Raw genomic sequence first — 23,967 nt, forward strand, 5'->3', positions numbered from 1 at the left:
CATGAGAATCACCACCCAGCAGTCTCCCTCAGATCACGTGGCCAGTGACGCTGCAATGGGCCCTCACAACAGGAGTCAATGTTGCCACCTTTTTCATCTTTGGTGTAAGTTCATAGGCTGCCATCAAGACTCTGGGCTCTATCTCAGAGGGACTGGTGGGCTGAATAAATCAGGGCTTTGAAGGCATCACTCATCTCCTCAATCACATAGGAATGTCGTGGCATGCCATGTGTTTCCCTCTCTCAGAATGTCAGCATATCTATTTCCTTAGCATGCCTTCAACCAACACCTGCCGTGATGCCAGAAGCCAGACTGTCCCAACCAAAGTACTGTAGGCTGTAGCCTGGCGCTCACCAGGTTTGAACACTCAGAAGTCACCAGCCATGAGCATCTCAAAAGACCTTAATTGAGTAACAGCTTCCTTCCACCAGCCTTGTAGTAGAGTTAGTAAACCTTCTTTTGATAAAGGCACTGTGGGTTGACATTTGCGTGAGAAGTGAATTCAAGGGAATTATAGTGTTTTGCATTAAACTAATTACCTTTTTCACATTTGACATTTGGATCAGCTTTTCTGTGGGTTGGGTTTGGCTTTCTGCGAGCATCCCCTGTCACCTGCTGTGTTCTAAAAGGTTTGGCTGCTGCTATTCCTTGTCATTGAGTCTGTTGCTCATCATCCTCCAACTATTTCTCCATCCCAAAGTGATGAAGCGGGCGCAGGATCCTTCATTAAGTGAGAGCTTAAGCAATGTGAGTAAGCCAAAAAAAAAAGACAGGAACAAGCAATCTCCAAGCTAAAAAGTCCAATAGAAATCCATTAAGCACCTTGGCACACAAATCCCTGTAATCTGAATACCAGCAGCTGAATGTCCTTTCAAATGTTGCTTCCAGTGAGTCAGTCAGTGTCTGAAGCCAATTGCACTGGTTTTATTCAGCGGGTTGGTTGCTGGGCAAGTCTTCTATCCTGTCCAGTTAAAATTATGTTGCGGTCCTAATGAGATCATGGGACTCTGATTTGCACACATTCTTGAGGCACCTGCCTATATGCAGCAGGTACCTTAGGCACTGCAATAAAAATAGAGCGATTGCAGTGAAAATGGGGCCAATAACGTGAATCGATCAATTTTAATAGTTCCCCCAACTGTTTCACTTTGCAGGGTGGGTTAAAATTGATCCCTACATTTCATAATTTGTAGCTGTTAATTGATTACATTTTTCTAGGTTCAGATGCATGTGTTGAAAACTGATCTTTCATTTAGTGCTACAATATAATGAGACATTTAATTCTACGTACTCAGTTTCCAAACATGTTATGATTATTGGGCTGAATTATGGTGTCAGCTGCAAATGAATGGTACTCGCCATTCATTATGATTACAGCTTTCCATAGATATTTTATGGGCATTTGAGCAGCAACATAAAGTATTCAGCCATCTGATTCAATACAGTGTCCTCTACAGGGATCTATGGCATATTTAAATAGGGCAAACAATCTGATTGAAGAATCCTCACTGAGACGCGCAGGCTGCAAAATTCAGTTATGCAGCACCCATATATTCGGCAATACGAGTGCCACTTCCAGCCCAAATTGGTGTCCGTAACATGCCCAAGCACTTCTGGTCCTGGCCTTGCTGGATGTCAATTTGGTAAGGATGTTAACACAGGTGCAGGAAGGGTGTCCCGGAAATATGGAGTATCAGCAGATTGTGATGTCAGTCAGCATGTAATTCAGATTTGATGTCAACAATGCCATTTTTGGCCTGAATGCTCTAACTGATACCCTCTCTTAACCTCACATAGCTGAACATGTGTTTAGGAGTAGGAATCCTCTCAGTCCCAGGCCATCATTGCAGGAGTTCCTCAGGGTAGTGTCCTAGGCCCAACCATCTCCAACTGCTACATCAATGACCTTCCCTCCATCATAAGATCAGAAGTGGGGATGTTTGCTGATGATTGCACAACGTTCAGCACCATTTGCGACTCCTCAGATACTGAAGCAGCCCGTGTCCAGATGCAGCAAGACCTGGACAACATCCAGGCTTGGGGTAATAAGTGGCAAGTAAATTTTGTGTCACACAAGTGCCAGGCAATGACCATCTCAAGGAAGAGAGAATCTAACCATCTCCCATTGATGTTCAATGCCATTGCCATCACTGAATATCCCACCATCAACATCGTGGGGGTTACCATTGACCAGAAATTGAACTGGACCAGCGACATGACTGCTGTGGCTACAAGAGCAGGTCAGAGGCTAGGAATTCTGCAGCGGGTAACTCACCTCCTGACTCCCCAATGCCTGTCCATCATCTACAAGGCACAAGTCAGGAGTGTGATGGAATACTCTTCACTTGCCAGGATGGTTGCAGCTCTAATAACACTCAAGAAGCTCGACACCATTCAGGACAAAGCAGCCCGCTTAATTGACATCCCATCCACCACCTTCAACATTCACTCCCTTCACCACCGACACACAGTGGCAGCAATGTGTACCATCTACTAGACGGACTGCAGCAACTCACCAAGGCTCCTTTGACAGCACCTTCCAGACCTGCGACCTCTACCACCTAGAAGGAGAAGGGCAGCAGATGCATGGAAACATCACCACCTGTAAGATCTCCTCCAAGCCACACACCAGCCTGACTTGGAACTATATCCCTCGTCCTTCACTGTCGCTGAGTCAAAATCCTGGAACTTCTTTCCTAACAGCACTGTGGGTGTACCTGCACCCCAAAGACTGTAGCGGTTCAAGAAGGCAGTTCACCACCACCTTCTGAAGGACAATTAGGGATGGGCAATAAATGCTGGCCTAGCCAGTGACACCCACATCACCAATGCAATTTAAAGAAATCATCAACTACTTTCAGGTGAGTTGCTGATTGATTTCTGTGGCTGTTGATAAGTTTGTAGAAGTGTTTGGTTGTTTGTACTGCTATTTAAAGTTGCAGACATCTACAGGGCCACGTGCTTATGTCTTGGTTCTGACTTCAAGGGTTCTGCTCAGACCACTTATCCCAGACAGGGTGCAGTAGTTTGTATTCCCCTTGGCCTGCAGCATGACAGGGAGAATGTGCAGAGGAAACACAGAGCAAGGACTGCATTGCCAGTGACTATGAAAGTGACCCTGACCATAAACTTTTATGTGTCAGGCACCTTCCAGACTGGAGCAGATAATAATTGCAACATTTCCCCGTTGACTGTCCATTGTTGTGTGAGGCTCTGTACTGTATGCAAAGAGAGGTGAATATATTTCATTCCCTCTTGTCAGAGAAAAGAAAGTGGAGTAAGCAAATCGCTCCATCAGGATTTCCCTATGTTGCAGCGTTGCCATTGACTGCAGGCACAGCGCTTTGTGGGCGCTGCATGTAAATTCTGAGATGTACTACAACTGGTAGGGATTTCCATCCCTCAATGCCCAGCTGGCGAGTGACCATACTCAGCACACCAACAGGTCAATGCCTGGCCTCCTGGCAGCAGTCATGATGCCTTCATTCTGTGATAGTTCACTGTACGATCTGGATTTGAGCCAACATGAAAAACCAGAAGGTGGCTACTGGGTGACAAGGGATATCCACTGACCACATTGGCTCATGACTCTGGTGCACAACCCACGCAAGCATGGACAGCATCCATTTAACAAAAGCCATGCACCACATGAAATGTGATCAAGCAGACCATTGGAGTCCATAAACCATGCTTCCATTGCCTGGACTGCTCTGGAGGAGTCCTGTCCTACTCAGCAGAGCGCATGTCATGGTTTGTTGTGGTCTGCTGCATGCTGCACAACCTCACTATCTGAGGGCACAGCCTTTGCCACCAAGTATATGGCGAGCAGCTGAGGAGGAAGAGGAAGAGGAGTAGGAAAAAGAGGAAGAAGAGGAGGAGGAGGAAGAGGAGGAGGCAACCACTATATCCCCTTTCTAGTCAGGCTGTCATCATCAGCTCATCCAACTGCAGCACCAATGAACCCTAATTCCCTATTCAGCAACTGTCCATCTGTTACTGAACTATCACAGCATCCTCTTGGCCACAATGCTGAAATAAAAGCCACCAGAAAACAAACATTCCAAACCAACTTTATAAACAAACCACCCAATATTCCACACTAAAATCACCATCATTGACTTCCTGCTCTTCCATCTCTTTGTCTTCCACTGCTGCCTGGCCAGGTGGCAGTTCTTGGGTATCTGAAAGGAGAAAGACACAAGGGTAGGGTTGTGGTGAGGGTTAGGAGTAAGTAGAAAGCAAGAGACTCATGCTTATACCATTTGCAGCTTGTTAACCAGAAGAGATTGTGAGATAATGGGGAAGTGGGATGTGAACACAAGTTTAGGTATGAACATACTGTCAACTTTGATGGCTTCAGCCCTGCCGTTGGCCATGAGCTCAGTCATGACGGCTCCAATGATAGGTAGCACTGTCACCTCCATGGTGCCTATTCCCTGCCTATTAGGGAAGAAGGGCTTTCAGCATGAGGTCATATCCACCCAGGGTGTTCAGGGAGCAACTATCCTACCTCAGCGAGAAACACATCTCACATCAATCATCTCTACCTCACCAAGGAGATGTTCACTAAAATCTGCCACCTGTTGCAGCCCAAACAACAGCCTCAGAGCAGGGCAAGGACTGCATTGCCAATGACTGTGAAAGTGACTGTGGCCATAAACTTTTATACACCGAGCTCCTTCCAAGCTGAAGCAGATGATATTTGAAACATTTCCGAATTCACTGTGCACTGTTGTGTAAGGGAGGTCATTGAGGTTCTGTATGCCTCTGGTTGTGTGCCATCATTCCTTGCAAGAGAGAGGGAAATATGTTAGTGAGTGTGGAGCAATGTGTTTGGATGATGTGCCTATCATGATTGAATAACTGACAGTGTCTACAAGCTGTGAGATGCGAGTGTGAGGCTCACAGCACTGTTAAGTGTGTGAGGATGAGGTAAAACAATGAATGTGAGATATGAATCATGATTAATAGAGATTGTTGGTAGATAAATGAAGGAGGGTGGGTGGCTGTGGTGAATTGAGCAGTGTCTGAGGTTAGTGGTTCAGTTGTAAGGATATGGCATTCATAGATGAGGTTGTGTGAGATCATGAAACTTCTTTTGGTACAGCATTCAGGTCCTCTAGGCTACATTGTTTGCATTGACTGTGATGGCTATCTGGTCCCACTGTCTTTGCAGTCTGGAGAGCTTCCTGGCTCCCTGACATTTCGCCTCCTCTCCACCTCCTGCACCAAGACCCTCAGTAGTGCATCTGAGAACCTTGATGCATGCTGTCTCCCCTGTTGAGCCAATAGTCATTTTTCTTGCTGCTCAGAATATCTTCCCCAGCCACTTACAGCACCTGCTGTAGCCAGAATGCACCTCTCCTTCAAGAGGTGCAGGCGGGCTTTAAGGAGTGCAGACTAGCTTTAAATGGTGCTAAACTTGCAAGAAGTTGAGCCCCCAGCTGAGGCATGCAGCCACTCTACAGCATGTTTAATGCTGGGCTGCATGCAGCTACCGTATAAATAAGCAGGTAGCACAAAGTTTGCACACTGTCTGTATTGGAAGGAATGGGTGTGGGCTAATTGCGCATCGTGATCCCTGAGCACAATTTGGGGTTTACCTAATTTTGGCTTTGCGGAATCTAAACCATGAAGTGCAGGTCAGAATATTTAATTTAATGTAAAATCGTGTACAGAAAGCAAATTAAAGTGAGGGAAAGAAAGGTTGAGAGAGGAGAGATAAAAGAGAAAGAAAAAATAAAAAAAAGTTTAATTTTTTAAAATCTCCAATAATCGTGACAATCGGGAGGAATGAGACTCCACACTTATAAAAGCAAATGTTCAGTGCCAGTGAGGTTGTTTGGCAGTAATTAAGATTTATAATACTTTGACAAATTCACTTACGCCTGAATGCACAAACCCTGACTTTTTTTGTTGTGTTTAAATGGGTGCCTAGTAGGTGATTACCGTATCTTCATGTCCTTCATGTGTTTTAATGTTGAGACTGTCGGTGCCAATGTAGTGAAGCTTGTGGAGGAAAAGGAAGGACAAGAGGGCAATTCAGACAACAATGTCCAGATATCTGTGTTTAACTGTGCAAGTGTGGCCATTGGAAGTTGCTGTTCAATTCACTCCATAATAACAGTGACTGTTAATGGAATCACCATTATTCTCAATGCAAGATTTAGACCATTATGTGAAATTAAATCTTTTGGTAGCAATTTGATTTTGCATACTTTTATTTAGTACGTGGGTTCTTGTGTTATGTTGTGTTTTTGATGCCAAAAACATAAAAGTTACAAATTCTTACACAGTTTCTTGATAATGCTAATGTATGCGAAACTAACAGAGTGATTGTAGCAAATTCAGTTCAGCATTGTAACTTGCCTTGAATAATTCATCATGTTAAGTTCATTTGCAATACTTGACATTTAAAGTTCAATCCAGGAAACATATTGGCTCAGAGGTTCCTTTTTTCACAAATTATTATTGAGCAAACAAATAATTGACAAATGACCTCAAACTTTTATTTTCCATTCTAGTATTATGTGGAGATTTGTCTAAACTTTAATTTCCCATATACTGTCCACCTCCATATTGCTATCTTTATTATATATATTTATATTTAACTTTCCATCTCTTTTAATTGCCCTGAGCTATGTGCTGAAACAGCACATAACAGCCTGGTCTAACGCCTCTGTGAATGGCACTTGGCTGCTAGCAGGTACTCGTGGCCAACATCCGTTTACTTGCTCTCTTGCCTTTCACTTTGTGCTTTCCCTGATGGGCCTGAATGAGGTGCGTAACCCATTGCTTAATGACCAGAAGCACAGATCTCCCGCGTCACCTACTAGTCTCTGTGGGGCAGCTTGTGGAAGTACTGATGGGCCCCCCCGTATTGTAACTTCAAAAAACATAAGAGCACACTGTTGATTTTGGGTAAGTACTGGCATCTCAAAAGTTGGAAATTCAGAACATGCAATGTGTATACCACATTCACAAATCCTCCAATTCTTTATGGTACTATCTATTGAAGAACAGTTGGGCATATATTTTGGTCACTTTAAAAGAGGAAGCTGACATAAAGAGACGTAACTCATAGGGCTATTAAAAACAAAAATGAAACAATAAAAGCGGGAAACAGCTTTATGCACAAGTAGGACTGAAGCATTAGATTCTTTGATATCAAATAGGTTTCTTTTTCAGTTATATCTTTTAATCAAGTGGCCAGAAGTTGAATTAAATATTTATTCAACTTGCAATATTCTTCATTAATGGAGAACGTTTAAATAAATTATTTCCCAATATCCAAACCAATAACAATGCTAAGAAATTATTGTCATTTTATTTCATTTTTTCCAAATGGCTTTACCAACTATTTCCAAGAGAAAAATGTTTTCTTTCTTTTGCATATGAGTAATGAATAGTACAAAAAGTCCAGGTTTTCTATTTATTTAATCAGGTACAATTATTTATATTCTGTACAGTGACTGCAGCCCAGGAGACAAAACACAACTGCAGAGAATATTGAACTAATGCATTTACACAGGAAAGCATCCAACACATAGTCTAGATACAAAAGCAATCACACTTCATATTTTTGACGTAATTCAGTCTTGTACAATACTTTGCAGCTTTTATTCCTCCCAATTTTCTGTTCTAATTCCTTTCTTCCAATTTCTCCCAACTTCTCCCCACCATCTCCTCTCCTGAGGGAATAAGAGTTTGGCTTCATTGTGCTAGTCACTATCTCTGGCCTCTTGCCTTTCTTGGCCATTAACCATGTGCAATCTCAGACAGTTAGGGTCGAGTTTCTGCAGGAGGGTCTTTTGACTGGATGCTGTAACTTTGGCTGAAGACCTGTGAAAACCCTGGAAAAATCCCCATTTTTCCAGCATTTAATTGGGAATAATGTAGACTAGTGGTTCCAACTCATTAAAGAGTAGAAGAATTACTAAATATCTTTCTTACAGGATTTTTTAAATCCAATCATTCTAAACAGTTTAACCTAGTGCTGTCTTCAGACTGTTCTTACTTCATTAAAGTGTTTTGTTGTGATACTTAGTCAGAAGCAATTTGAATGTTTTTCATTTGAAGTCAATAAAAAAGTTCTTCCATAGTTGATGAAGATCAGATATTTCTACTATCAACGAGCAGGCTAAGCAGTTACTGATGTCATTTAAATAAATACAATAAACATAAGAATAAATAAACACTAAAAATAAGAATTTATCTAGTCTGATTACATGACGAATCGTAAGATTAAATAGTGTGGCATAGCATTATAATCAAATTTCAGCAATTAACTCTTTTGAGAATGGCAAAGTACTATGGCCAAACACATTAATAATTTTTAGTCGAGGAAGAGTTTTTTTTAAATGGCTCTATTTGTATCTGTCATAGTTTAGCATTAGATTACAAGAAAATCGAAAGTGAGTTACTTGCGTCTAGACATAGGTCTCACTTAAATCATTTTAAGTGGTAAATTCCTGTTTGTAATCTCATTCTGCTATTTTTCTTATTAAATTTTGTAAACCTTTTCAAAAACACCAATTATTTCCACTTTAGATGCTGGTTTTGTGCATTTGTATCAGATCTAAAATCATACATTTCTTTTAATGTGTAAAATAAGTCTTCAATACATTAAAACATTTAATCTGTAGTATGTATACTTGGAATGTTCACAGAGGTCCTTCTGATCTCAGTTTGGCAGAAACCCTGAAGAAATGGCACAGATGCTGTTTCCTCTGGGGTTCATATCAATCTTCCTTGAAGCTACAGTAGGAGATTGGGGTAACTCAGTGTAATTCCCTCCCATTTACGTTAACAATGATATTGGCCTGGATTTTGTCATTTTAGTGACAGCGAAACTGTCAGTGATTATTGCCATTACAATCGTGATTTGGACAGCAACTTCTGGCATTCGTGCATGTGCAGGAAATCCAGAGTTGCTGTCAATGATTCCCTGCTCCTCCTTTGAGTGTGCAGTTGAAGTCCCTGGAGATGGAAACCTTTAGAAAACACTTGAGTTGATGTGAACTTCCACTTTTTATGCTCTAATCTCACTGTAAAAACCCAAGAAAAGTTATGCCTCCTCATTGAATAATGTGTAACTGTGTCTTTAATAGCATACTAAGTCATAATTACTTTTAAACGACTTCTCTGGCCCTGAAAAACTAATTCCATATTTGTGGAATGTCAAATTTCTCCATTCTGATAAAAATTCCATAGGTTTTTCATATAATTATTTTTTAAAGTTTATTTATGATATTTCAATTTCCAACTTAATCCCATCTATGTTCCAACTTTTATTTTAGTTTCTGCAAAATGATTAAAAAGTGAAGAATAATCAGCACATTTTACTTCCTGGTATGCCATCTGTGAGAATTGGGAATTCTTGCAGAATTAGGGTCGGTAGCAAAAAGATAATGTTACTGTTTAGTAATCCAGATCCTTCGACTAATGCTCCAGAGTTCAAATACCACCACAGCAGCTGGGGGAATATAAATTCAATGAACTAATAAATCTGGATTAGAAAGCTAGTCTCAGTAATGATGATCATGAAACTACCATGTGGTTCACTAATGTCTTTAGGGATGGAAATCTGCCGTCCTTACTCGGTCTGGCCTACATGTGACTCCAGACCCACAACAATGTGGTTGAGTCTTAACTGCCCTCTGAAATGGACTAGCAAGTCACTCAGTTGTATTAAACCACTTTAGAAAAATTGAATAAGAGTAAAACTCGATGGACCACCCGGCATCAACCTAGGCATTGGAAATGACAATGGCACAACCTGCCTGGTTGACCCTGCAAAGTCTTCCTCACTGACATCTGGGGACTTGTGCCAACACTGGGAGAGCTGTCCCACAGATGAGTCAAGCAACAGCCTGACATAGTCATACTCATCGAATCATATCTAACAATGTCCCAGACTCCTCCATCACCATCTCTGGATATGGCCTGTCCCACTGGCGGGACAGACCTACTCAAGGCAGCCACACAGTGGTATGCAGTCAGGAGGGAGTAGCTCTGGAGTCCTCAACATTCACTCTGGATCCCATGAAGTCTTATGGCATCAGGTCAAATATGGACAAAGAAAACTTCTGATGATTACCACCTACCATCCTTCAAAAGTACGTCTGCATTCAACACGACTTGGAAGAAGCACTGAGGAGGACAAAGAATGTACTCTGGGTAGAGGAGTTCAATGTTCATCACCAAAAGTGGCTCGGTAGCACAACAACTGACTGAGCTGATCAAGTCCTGAAGGACATATCTGCCAGACTGGGCCTATGGTGGGTGGTGAGAGAACCAACAAGAGGGAAAGACCTACTTGACCTCATCCTCACCAATCTACCTGTCACAGATGCATCTATTCATGACAGTATTGACAGGAGTGACCACCACACAATCTTTGTGGAGATCCCATCTTCACAGTGAGTACATCCTCCATCTTGTTGTGTGACACTACCAATGTGCTAAATGGGATAGACTCAGGACAGATATAGCAGCTCAAAACAAGGTATCTATGAGGCACTGTGGGCCATCAGCAGCAGCAGAATGGAATTCAACCACAATCTGTAACTTGGTGGCATGGCATATGACTCACTCTACCATTACCATCAAGCAAACAACTCACTTCCTACTCCACAAAGCCTGTCACCATCTACACGGCACAAGTCAGGATTGTGATGGAATGCTCCCCACTTCTTTGGATGAGTGCAGCTCCAACAACACTTAAGAAGCTAGACACCATTCAGGACAAAGCAGCCCTCTTGATCGGTACCCCAACTACCACCTTAAACATTCACTCCCTCCACCATCGGCGCACAGTGGCAGCAGTATGTACCATCTGGAAGATGCACTGCAGCAACACACCAAGGCTTCTTCAACAGCACCTTCCAAACCTGTGACCTCTACCACCTAGAAGAATAAGGGCTGCAGGCTCGTGGGAACACCACGTTCCGCCTCCAAGTCACACACCAACCTGACTTGGCATTATATCATCGTTCATTCACTGTTGCTTGGTCAAAATCCTGGCACTCCCTCCTAACAGCATTGTGGGCATACCTACATCACATGCAGCAGTTCAAGGAGGTGGCTCATCACCACCTTCTGAAGGGCAATTAGGGTTGGGCAATAAATGCTGGCCTTGCCAGTGATGCTCACATCCCATGAATGAATAAACAAAGAGAAAAAATATGATTGGCTGCTTAATCTGCTCGATGATATCACTCTTGCTGGATGCCAGAGATCCCCTATAGTTGTGTTAGGATCAAACTAACTCTGGGAAAGGCGAATTCTCCCCCACAGAGATCACTAGATCTTGTGGGCAGCTTTCTTCGAGGTCCGCGGTGAGCCTTATCATCTCACCGGTGGCCACAAAATTCAGGACTGTGTTGCTGAACAACTTGTTTGAGGCTTTTAAGTGCAAACATTTCAAGAAAGTTATCTGAAATAATAATAAATCCTTTGAACGGCTGCAGTTTATATTTATTAGTTGTTTCAGGAAGATTCTGTGGAATTAGCTCCCCATATTTTACTCATGCATCCTTCATAATATTTATAAAGTTATAATATTCAGTATTAAAAATAAAAACATTTTGTGGATGCTACATGAGGACTACATCAAAGTTCTAAGGGGGAACTAAATTTGAAATAATGGTGGTGAATTGACATGGGAGCTTTCCTGCTTGCTCACCATAACTTTGGTGAAAGAGTTATGGAAACCCTGGAAAAGTAGCAGGAATGCTGTTTTCTCCAGGCTCTTCCAATAAAGATACAATGGATGTGTGGGTCAACCCCCAAGGAAATTTGCCCCCAATGTATCTCTAAACAAAAAAAATCAGTATTTGCTCTCATTTTAACAGAAGAATGTTAGAGAGTAATTTATGAGATTTAAATGCAAAGGAGCTGTTCGTGAAAATTGTCAGAACAGATCAGATCTCTTTCAGTGCTATAGCATTTAGCTTAAATTAACAAAATGCTGACTGCTGTCTGTCCACAATGGATTAGCCATCAACAAATACAATGCTTGGTTCACATTTTGAAAGGACATAACAGTGAAACCATACACTTCAGCACATACATCATTAATAAATTATTGAGTAAAGATCTGAATTTCCTTTATCTTTTAGTAATAACTTTACCATAAAGGTCTGCATGGTTCATTGAAATAACATCAAAGGTGCAGTGTATTTACAAATCCATGAAACATGCAAGCTGCGATTACACTTGTACGTGGTGTGGCTCTGAGTACTGCTAACGTAACTTTGGGGTCATGATCTCTGCACCACTGTTGATCTCAGAATTTAGAATCTACCCAGCTAGTTGTCATTTATCAAATTGGCATCCGATTGCCTAGAAGCAGGGAGATAAATAAAAAGGCAGTCTCAATGTAATACAGTGGCTGTTTCTGCTGACATCAATAAGCAACCAGACAAATGAGTCTTTGGGCTGAATTTTACTAGCCCCTCAACATCGGGGGTTGTGGCTGGGAGGCCTGTAAGATACTTGCGGGAGTGGCCCGCCATGACCCCCGACGCCAAGAAAGCCCCACCACAATTTACCAGCGGCGGCGAGGTGGGGCCTTCATTTAAATATTAAAATTAGATAAATAAACATGCAGATGAACCTACCTGGTCCGTCAATATTACGGGCGCCGGCCGCAACTTGCGCACCTTTGGAACTTCGTTCAGGGAGGGGGAGGACTGATATTATCAGGGCAGGGAGGGGAGTGGGAATAACATATCTTATTGGCTGTGGGGATGGTGGGAAGGGGTTGGAGGGCAAATGTTAAGCGGTTGAGGGGGTAAGTGTGGGTTGGGAATAAAGTTTCTTTTGATTATAATGCCCCATCAACAAACATTGTGGAGGGGGTGGTGGGAAAGGGCCTCCAGAATTTATTTGATTTTTTATACATAATGCTGCGCAATATAACTTTAAATATTAAAATTTCTCCTAAGGGCTTGCAGCCCTTTAAAAATGGCGCCGGCGCCTGCACGATGGCGCCCAACACCATTGCCGGGGAAGCAGTGGCTGCCTCCTCTACGTCATTTGGGGCGGCTGCTCCGCCCCCTCCTTTTAAATGAGCCCCCACGTGAAATCTCATAGGGGCTCAGCGGCGGTGCTTCCGTCCGTGAAGGCTGACGAGTTCAAAGCGTGCCGCACTAATAAAATTCAGCCCATTTTACCAGTATAACTCTAACGTATGGGGCTTCCACTAAATGTTTCATTCCAGAGCTGAGTTTGTAAGCGCTTTGTCTTATAATAAAACTGATTGTGTCCAAAGGCCTGAAGATGCACTCTGTTTCCTGAGGCTACAAACTTTCTTGACCGCTGTCAAAGTGCTGTTTGTATATTGTTTACTGTTATAGTCAAGGACGTACAATGATGGGAAGATTAGTCACTCTGCTCAAATTTTAAGCTCTAGTGAGCTGAATGGTTTAGGTTATGAAAGTACTATTATCAAAAGCAATTCTATCAAGAGTACAGTATGGGCTCAAATAACCTACAACCCGATGGTTGGCCTTGTAAAATAAACAACTATAGCCAAATGGGAAAGTTATTGAAGAAGAAATTGTTAAACTAAATAGTTTACAGAAGGATGAAACAAGTCATTGCTCCGGCTCTTGGTTTTAAAGAAGAGCAGTGCCATGCCATCAAGTTCCTGTTGCTTGAAGTAACACATCAGCAGTGTTGGAGGGATGCTCGGTGAAGGCGCAGTAAGTTAACTTCTAATCATTCCAGCACCATGCCATGATTTATCACTCTAAAGAAACAAAAAAAAAATTTATATCTGCAAATTTTTAAGCATTACTAGTGGCTGATAATCATTTTATGATATTCAGCATCTCAAAAAAAAAACAAATTAGTTGATTTCAACAAAATATCTCCATACTTGTGAAACTAAACTATTATGCAGTGGGGACAATCAGATACTTCATTTACCTCACTGCGAGGAACAGCTGACATTAAGTTGCTTTTGACAATATATTGCTTCATGCCAGATAATTTTCAAATATACCCAAAAGCATGAGTGTTTAATGTTTGTAATAGCTGTGTTTTTAAACTAATATAGACCCCAGTATCATATTGAACATTGAACAACAGATATACAAAGGGGCTCGAATCCACCAGCAAAATAGTCTGTCAGCTATGGTGCACATAGATATACGAGCAGGCCATTTAGTGCCTTGAGCCTGTTCCCACCATTCAATGAGTTCATGACTGATCTGTGACCTAACTCCATTTACCTGCCTTTGCCCCATGTCCCTTAAGGGCTTTGGTTAATAAAAAATCTATCAAAGCTAGCATTAATTGCCATTTGTGGAAGAGCATTCCAAAATTTTACCACACTTCGTGTTTAGAAGTGTTTCCTAATTTTACTCCAGAGAGGCCTGGCTCTAATGTTTAGACTATGCCCCCTAGTTCAAGACTCCTCAATCAGCAAAAATAGTTTTTCTTTATCTACTCTATTTGTTCCAATTAATATCTTGAAAACTTAGATGAAATCACCTTCTAAATTCTAGGGAATACAATCTTCGTAATTTAACACTTGCAGTCCAGGTAACATCCTGATAAATGTACGCGGCACTCCCTCCAAGGGCAATTTATCCTGCACAGTGGCACAGTGGTTAGCACCGCAGCCTCACAGCTCCAGCGACCCGGGTTCAATTCTGGGTACTGCCTGTGTGGAGTTTGCAAGTTCTCCCTGTGTCTGCGTGGGTTTCCTCCGGGTGCTCCGGTTTCCTCCCACATACCAAAAGACTTGCAGGTTGATAGGTAAATTGGCCATTAGCAATTGCCCCTAGTATAGGTAGGTGGTAGGGAAATATAGGGACAGGTGGGGATATGGTAGGAATATGGAATTAGTGTAGGATTAGTATAAATGGGTGGTTTATGGTCGGCACCGACTCGGTAGGCCGAAGGGCCTGTTTCAGTGTTGTATCTCTAAACTAAACTAAATGTGGTCTAACCAGGGCTTTGTATAGCTGAAGCATGACTTCTACCCCCTTGTATTCTAGACCTCTAGATATAAAGGTCAGCATTCCTTTAACCATTTTGATTATTTTCATTTATATGGATTTTCTTTCCTTCCCTTGTTTTGTCATTCTTAAGCCAATTCAGTTGCATCCCAAATATTCTGAACAAGTTTACATGAAAAATAAAGGTAGTCATCACCTCAGTATCCATGTAGGGTTGTATCCTTGGAAGCTTTTCTGAACTAGTTGTGATTAAAAGCATCATTTTGCTCCAGTATACCTTTGCTATTATTCATTGAATCTTCTGAGTCCTTAAAGTGTTCCGTCTCTCCTGAAAGTAACAGCTTAAATTAAGACTAACTTCTTTTACAAAAGCATGCATGTCGCACAAAAGATGAATAGCATAACATGCTAACATAGTACTTCAGTAAACGCCTCTCTGTTATTTCCTTCCTGAGAGAATAGCCTGCTCCCATGCTGCCATCAATTCTGCTCTGCAAAAAAGGTTCCCCTTTGGAAGGGCAGCCATTTGATGCTGAGCGGAGCATGCATGATGCACACTCTGCCCAGTGCTGACCAAAAATCACCACTGAGCTCCTATGTATGTCATAAAACAGTGATTAGCATTTTAAAAGAGCCCAGTGCCTGACTCAGGCAGCTACTCCAGTATCCCATTGTTGTGGCAAAAGCAGTAGTCACAGCAATATGTATCAGTAGGTTAGTCCCCAACGTTTTCAGATGCTGCCGTCCTGTTTCCACAGGATGGAAGACTTGAAAACCTGCCCATATATTCAAAACAATTGTCTCTTACCCAAAGACATGTTGTCTGACATGTAAGTGTGAAAGAATGATGTTATAGCTGATGTCTCTAGAAATTTCATGAATGTTTCATGCCCTCAGTGCAGACCATGGAGTTATTTTTCCTGGAAGAACTCTAATCATATTACATTAAGTATTGGTCTTGATGGTGAATTTTCAACTTGCTCCATGTGTAACACTGACATTGAGGATAGACCACCTGCTGTAGAAATGACATCTGAATCTCACTGCCATAGGAACCATGGAAATTAAAATCGGATGGGTTCTATAACAGGAAGCCGATCGGTAAAACTAATGTACCATCTGGGTGGCAAGTTGAAAAGCTACCCAAGTTTATCCAGTGAGTGGCTGAGCTGCACAGAAATAGAAAGTCAGCATGGATTTGTTAAGGGAAGGCCATATCTGACTAACTTGATTGAATGTTTTGAGGAGGTGACAAGTAGGGTTGATGAGGGCAATGTGGTGTATGTGGTCTACATGAAATAGAGCAAGGCTTTTGACAAGGACCCACATGGCAGCTGGTCAAAAAATAAAAGCCCTTGGAATCCAAGGGAGAGTGGCAAATTGGATCCAAAATTGGCTTAGTGACAGGAAGCAAAGGGTAATGGTTGATGGGTGTTTTTGCAACTGGAAGGCTGTTACTAGTGGGATTCCGCTGGGCTCAGTGCTTGCTTTTTGTAATAATGATTTAGACTCAAATATAGGGGGCATGATAAAGAAGTTTGCAGATGATACAAAAATTGGCTTGTGGTTGACAGCAAGGAGGAAAGCTTCAGACCGCAGGAAGATGTAGATGGTCTGGTCAGTTGGGCAGAAAAATGAAAAATGGAATTCGATCTGGAGCAGTGTAAGGTAATGCATTTTGGGACATGCAACAAGGCAAGGGAATACACAATAAATGGGAGGATACTGAGTAATGTGGAACAAAAGAGGGACCTTGGAGTGCATGTTCACAGATCTTTAAAAGTAGCAGGACAGGTCGATAAGATGGTTAAGAGGGAAGATGGCATGCTTCCCTTTATTAACCGAGGCATAGAATATAAGAGCAGGGAGGTTATACTAGAACTATATACAACACTAGTTAGACCACAGATTGAGAACTATGTACAGTTCTGGTCACCACATTACAGGAAAGATGTGATTGCTCTGGAGAGGGTGCAGAAGAGATGTACCAGGATGTTTCCAGGACTGAACAATTTTAGTTATACCGAAAGATTGGATCAGCTGGGGTTGTTTTCCTTGGCTGAGAGGCAACTTAATTGAGATATATAAAATTATGAGGCGCCTAGATAGAGTGAATAGGGACAACCTGTTTACCTTAACAGAGGGATCAAAAATCAGGGAGCACAGATTTAAATTAATGGATGGAAGGATTAGAGGGGAGATGAGGGAACATTTTTTCACCCAGAGGCTACTTGTAAGGGTGGTAGAGGCAGGAACTCTTACCACATTTAAAAAGGACTACGAAATTGGTGCAGTAAGATGAAATTAGGCTTGGTAGCTCTTTGTCATCCAGTATGGACATGATGGGCTGAATGGCCTCCTTCTATGTCATAAATTTTCTATGATTTCCATGGTAATGGTGCTACATTGCCCTTGGGTTAGGGCAGTGAAAATAAGCCACGGTTCCCACCTGCAAGCCTGTTCAAAGTGTACACAAACCAGTTTGATCTCAACTACAACATGCCATGCCCCAGCACTCACTTACAAGGTTATACACGGACACTTGGGTGAGGCACCAGAGGATATCCTTAACAGAAATGATAAGGCAAAAAGAATGTGTTTAGATGATGTAGCTGTCATGGTTTAATAATTGCCAGTGTGTGTGAGCTGTGAGTTGTGGGTTTGAGGCTTGCAACAGTGCTAAATGTATGAGAGTGAGATAATATCTATGAATGAAGGGCTAAGCACTGAATGATAGAGATTTTTGGTAGATGGGTGATGGGGATGTAATGAATTGAGCAGTGGATGAGGCAAGTGTTGCAGTTGGTAGGATGTGTCATTTGAACATGTGGTCACTCAACCTGACAACTTGTGTGAGATCATTGAACTTCTTTCTGCACTGTATCCATGGTCTTGAACTAAACTTCTGGCATTGACCTCCACTGCCACAACTTCCCACTGCCTCCTGTCCCACTGCAGACACAGGATGTCTCTTCTTGTCTCCGCATTGTTCATCAAGACCTTGAGTGCATTGTCAGAAATTCGTGGTGCTCGGTCTCTTTCACGTTCAGCCATTCCTAAAAGTATGACAGCCCAGATTCACTTTGCAAAGAACTTCCACCACTTCTTGGAGCCAGACTGCACCTCCCTTTTAAGAGGAGGGAGGCAAATAGAATGTTGATGTTTATTGAAAGGGGAATTGAGTAGAAAAGTAGGGAAGTTTTACTGCAGCTGTATAGAACCTTGGCGAGACCACATCTGGGGTACTGTGTACAGTTTTGGTCTCCTTATTTGAAAAAGGATATAAAGGAAATAATTGCATTAGAAGCAGTTCAGAGAAGGTTCACTCGACTCATTTCGGGGATGAAGGGCTTATCTTATGAAGAAAGGTTGAACAGGTTGGGCCTCTCATAGAAGAATGAGAGGTGATCTTATTGAAACATATGAAATCCTGAGGGGACTTGATAGAATGGATACTGGGAGGATGTTTCCTCTTGTGGGGGAGAGGCTCTCAGAGGGTCATTAGTCTGTGGAATTCTCCTCCCCAGAAAGCAGTGGAGGCTGGGTAATTGAATGTATTCACGGCTGAGTAAGATAGATTGTTGATAGACAAGGGAGTTAAGGATTATGGAGGGCAGACAGGAAAGTGGAGTTGAGACCACAACCATATCAGTCATTATCTTATCGAATGGCGGAGCTGGCTTGAAGGGCTGAATGGCCTACTCCTGCTCCTAAATCCTATTTTCCTATGTAAGTGCAGGCTGCCTTCAGGTAATGCCAATCACCCATGATATCAGGCCCCCTGCTGATGAGTGCAGCTAATCAACAGCACGGGTAGCACTGGCCCTCCAGACAGACACTGTGAAGGATATGGGAGTAGATAGCTATCATAGTCAATGCCAGCAGTGTAGTCCCTGGATGCAGTGCCACAAGAAGTTCAATGACCTTACACTAGTGGTCAAGTGAAGGCATTTTAACATGTGATGTCCTTACAAATAAACCATCAGCTTTACACACTGTTCAATTCAACATCACCCCCTTCACTCTCCAACCAATAATCTCTATCAACCATAACTCATAACTCACATTCATGGTCTCATTTCAACCTCACACACTTAGCACTGCTGCAAGCTTCACACTCACATCTCACACCTTGCACACACTGCCAGCTATTTAACAATGACAGGGACATTAGCCAAACAGATTGCACCATACTCACTGACACACTTTCCTCTCTCTTTGCAGAACAAGTGCACCACCGCAGCAGGAGCCAACCAGAGGGGGAAGGTACAACTGCGCGTCCTTACCCACATGGAGGAGATGGTGGTCAACATCATTGGAGTGGCCATGATTGAAGACATGTCCAATGGTGAGGTTGCAAGTATCAAAGCGGATGGTGTGCTCATACATAATCCTCCTTCTCACATCCCACTTCCCGCTCATCCCACAATCTCTTTTTATTTACAAGCTGCAGTCTAAGCATGCACCTTTTGCTTCCCCCCCTCCCTTACCGCAATCCTACCCTTGGGCCTTTCTCCTTTCAGGTTCCCAAGAACTGACACCTGGCAAGGCAGTGATGCAGCAGCAAGAAGTGCAAGAGGAAGAAGAAACTGATGAAGAAACACCATCACTCAATCTCACACTTGCAGCTACCAGCTCAGATACTGACACTGCACATACTTTAGCGGATAGCTTAGAGCTACGGATACTAGTGTTCAAAGGGGTTGTAGGGTCACAGAGCTATCTAGTAATCTGTCTTCCAACACAATACAAGAATTGCTGAGGCTCTGCCCCAGGGGAGCAGCAGTAATACATTGGGCACAAGTGGACTGCAGCCAGGGCAGGGGACAAAGGCTCAGGTGCCAACTCACTGGAGGGCAAAGTCGCACATGAGTTCTGCTGCAGAGGAATCAGATGAAGACTTCAATGGAGCAGTGTACTGAAAACCGCTGATGGGAATGCATACAGAAATGCCTGGTGCATTACAGGCCTGCCAGAAAGCCTGTAGTCACTGTTAGGAAGCATGGAGGAGTCCGGCACCAACCTTACACTAGGCTTTGCGTAGAGCATAGAGCTCATCCTTTCCAGTGTGGAAGTGGTGGCCAATCCATTACAACACCTGAGGACCCATCCAATCTGCAGCGGCTGATGGCCAATATCTCAGCTTCCATTGCAACACAGGCAGAAGCCACCCAAAGTCTGAGTGTTGCAGAGGAATCTCAGACCGAAGTCATGTAAGCTCAGCTTGCTGCCATGGAAACTCAGACTACTCTCACAAGTTCAGACTGCCACCATCATGGCTACAGAAACTAGTGTTCAAAGGGTTGCAGGGTCACAGATTTATCCAATAATCTGTCTTTAAACACAATACTAGAATTGCTGAGGGCTTGCCCCAGGGAGCAGCAGTGGCTCCATGGAGCACAAACTTGCTGTTCTCTCTCAGGATGACAGCATTTATCCTGCCACCAGTTTCACTCCACCAATGTCCTTGCTGTTGCCTGTCAGCCAGCCAGCCCAGAATTCCGCAATAGTGCCATCCAAAACCGAGCCTTAAAAGGCCAGAGCTGCTCGAGGTCATCCTGCAAGACCATCTGCAGTTTCTGAAAGTCAGCAGCCTTTCACCAGCCATGCTACAGCCACTGGGGTAGCACTGTGTAGGAGCACTGGCACATGAAAGACAGACACTAAGCCAATATAAAAAGGGGGTTCGTTGACTTTTGTATGGAATATTGGATGGTTTGTGTGATATAGTTGGTTTGGAATAATTGTTTTGTGTTGGCTTTTATTTCAGCATTGTGGGAAAGGGGGTGCTGTGATGGTCTGTAACAGAGGGAAGGTAAAATAAGACTGTTGGTGAATGGGGAATTGGGGCTGCTTTCACTGGACACGGTCAGATGAACCAATCATGGAGAAAATGGGATGTGTTGGTTTCCTCCTCCTCAGCTTCTCGCTGTATCGCCAGTGGCAAGGGCTGTATCTTCTAGAGTTTAGAAGAATGAGAGGAGATCTAATTGAGATATACGATGATTAAGGGGATTGACAAAGTAGATGTACAGAGGATGTTTCCTCTTGTGGGGCAATCTAGAACGAGAGGTCATGGTTTTAGGATAAGGGGTAGCAGATTTAAAACAGAGATGAGGAGAAATTACTTCTCTCAAAGGGTCGTGAGTCTGTGGAATTCACTACCCCAGAGTGCAGTGGATGCCGGGACATTAAGTAAATTTAAGGAGGAGATAGACAGATTTTTAATTAGTAGTGGGTTGAAGGGTTATGGAGAACGGGCAGGAAAGTGGAGTTGAGGCCGAGATGAGATCAGCCATGATCATATTGAATGGCGGAGGAGGCTCGAGAGGCTGAATTGCCTATTCCTGCTCCTAGTTCTTATGATCTTATGTTCATGATGGTGAGTTTTGCAGGATGTGCAGCACAATGAACCATGACCTACGTTCTGCAAAGTACTGCATGGCTCCTCCAAAGCAGTTCAGGTAGCAGAAGCATTGTATAAGCACTCCAATGGTCTGCGCAATCACATTTCTTTTGGCAGCATGACTCTCTTTATATGTATGCTGCCCACATGGGTTGCGCACCAGAGTTGTGAGCCACGTGGTCAGTGCATAGCCCCTATCACCCAGTAGCCACCCTCTGGTTTCTCATGGTGGCTCAAATGCGGATGGTACACCAGAATGGCACAGAATAAAGGTATCATGACAGCAAGGTCCACATCAGACCAGGGTGCATGCAGTGCGGCCTCTATTTTGGACTTGAAATGGTATCCTTGGCACTGAAAGTATGGGCACTATGCAACCAAATGTTGTAGCGCCTACCTTTCTTATCAGTGGCATTTAAGGGCACAAGAGCATCAAAAGGATAAACTCTTTATACAGCAGTGAAGCTTCAGCTCCATCTGCCCATAGATGATATACCTGTTTGGCTGATCTTTAAGGAGTATTTAAATCTTAGTAATATTTGGATGGAACATCCCACACTCCTGCCTATTTATCTTAATTCCAGATTACAATTGAATCATGGACATCTACAGACCAGGAAAAAAAATGTTAAGTTTTAATTTCACCCCATCAGTTTCTGAAATACCACCCTCAGGTAAGCAAGAACTCTGTTGGCCTCTTAGTAAAATATCCCAGCTGGGGCGGCACATGATATATCCAGTAAAATGGAGTATAGTGATGAGAGTTCTCTGTTCAACTTCTGGATCTTATATCTCGGTATTAGTGGAGGTAAAGGCACACTCAGGTACATAGAGGAAGCAGTTTCTGCTTACACAACCAGCCAGTGATGCTGAGCCCAAAGAAGGCAGATCATCTAGCATGAGAACTTAAACCAGAATACCAATTAATAGGCATATACATAATAAATGCTTTTTTTACAACCACGTGAACCGTATCTAGTACATTGGAAGTGTTTCCCTCTCAAACTAGTGTACTCTCGCTCTTTTCTCACAGATAGAAAAATGCTACAATAAGCAACATGGCCACTCCTCTAAAGGTTGCACATTCAATAAAAAATGTCAAATGTGGTTTTATTTTTAAAAAGATGTAACGTTGGAAGAAAGGACAAATAAATATTTCATCCAGCTTTAGTGTGTTTGGAGAATTGATGATCTTCATCCCAAAAATGGATTATTAAATGTCACTGAAAATGAGAGAATAGGCTGTTTTTCATCAAGATCTTATTAATATCATTATTGAGGAATTTAAGCAGTTTTCTTTAGGTGTACAAGTCAAATTAATGAATGCTGTATTCTAGCCCAGACCTGGATTTAGTTAAAAGCAAAATACTGCGGATGCTGGAAATCTGAAATAAAAACAAGAAATGCTGGAACCACTCAGCAGGTCTGGCAGCATCTGTGGAAAGAGAAGCAGAGTTAACGTTTCGGGTCAGTGACCCTTCTTAGGAATTCCGAAGAAGGGTCACTGACCTGAAACGTTAACTCTGCTTCTCTTTCCACAGATGCTGCCAGACCCGCTGAGTGGTTCCAACATTTCTTGTTTCTATTCCTGGATCTAGTTAGTTTAACAAAGGGGAACATTTTGAAGTGCCACTAAAGTTGTAAATAATATGCAGGTATATTAGAGTAAAGCAGCAGGAAAAGAGGGCAGGCCGAGAGTACAGAGGATGAAGGTACATTGTTTTCAGAGAAGACACATACAACCACTTTTACAGGGCTATATGATGATACAGAAGTTGCTGACATGAGACCAACCAACTCATCCTGTGTGACTCCATATGCTAAAGATGATTTTATGACAGGGATGGGTACATCTAATCTGGTAAAATCTTGAAGTGTGGAGTAAAATAATATTTTACTTTTATACTTTAAAAGCCCATGCTTAATTGAAACTCACTCACATAATGTCTAAAACAAATGCTCTTCAGCCTCTTATCTTCTATCTCTCTCTGCTCCTGTGCCACTCCTCTTTTCTACCTCCCTCCCACATTTTTCCCCTTTCCAATTCCTTACTCCCTCCCTCTTCCCATGGGATTACCATAGGCTAGGAGGAAAGTGAGCTTGCAACAAGAAAAATGTGATCAGCATAGGTGGGTCCCTCAGTTTCAGTGGTGAGAGGGGGAGTGATGAAGCTGGAGCCAGGGATATCAGTTAAGCAGTGGGAGCATGACCAGGACCTCAACTAAATTGGCAAGGTTTGAAACAAAGCAGGAAGAAGAAATCAAACTGAATGGACTGTGCGGTGAGGCAAACTATGACTGACTCCAATGGCAGCCAACTGGAAGGACCAAATAACAAATTTAAATTCATTTTTCTTGTTTCGACAGCACCTACTCTACCATAAATTTCTGATAAACCTTCGCTGAACAGAAACGTTGACTCTGCTTCTCTCTCCACAGATGCTGTCGGACCTGCTGAATATTTCCAACATTTCTTGTTTTTTATATATAAATTTAGAGTGTTGGCTTGGAAGTTTACACACAAACAAAAAATGCCAATTTGTAACAGGATGTCCACCATTGCATGAGGCCTCAATCCTTCGCTCATAGT

At 42.6% G+C, this 23,967-nt stretch overlaps 1 protein-coding gene across 4 annotated transcripts in view; it reads right to left on the reverse strand.

Moving 5' to 3' along the window:
- Positions 1 to 4,162: 4,162 nt before the first annotated feature.
- pde1a (phosphodiesterase 1A, calmodulin-dependent) overlaps positions 4,163 to 23,967 on the reverse strand; it is a 615,382-nt gene continuing 595,577 nt past the window's right edge. For 2 of the 4 annotated variants that reach the window (XM_068035558.1, XM_068035563.1), the window contains 2 exons: positions 15,169 to 15,300; positions 7,399 to 13,756 (listed from right to left, as the gene is read on the reverse strand). In XM_068035558.1, coding sequence (XP_067891659.1) covers positions 15,212 to 15,300 — 89 coding nt within the window. In that variant the 3' untranslated portion in view covers positions 7,399 to 13,756; positions 15,169 to 15,211. Of the gene's footprint in view, positions 4,182 to 7,398; positions 13,757 to 15,168; positions 15,301 to 23,967 lie in introns of those variants that run through there. The other 2 variants (XR_010975386.1, XM_068035559.1) reach the window with 2 other exon arrangements.

Source organism: Heterodontus francisci, chromosome 7 (genome assembly GCF_036365525.1).
Source record: "Heterodontus francisci isolate sHetFra1 chromosome 7, sHetFra1.hap1, whole genome shotgun sequence".
Taxonomy (NCBI): domain Eukaryota; kingdom Metazoa; phylum Chordata; class Chondrichthyes; order Heterodontiformes; family Heterodontidae; genus Heterodontus; species Heterodontus francisci.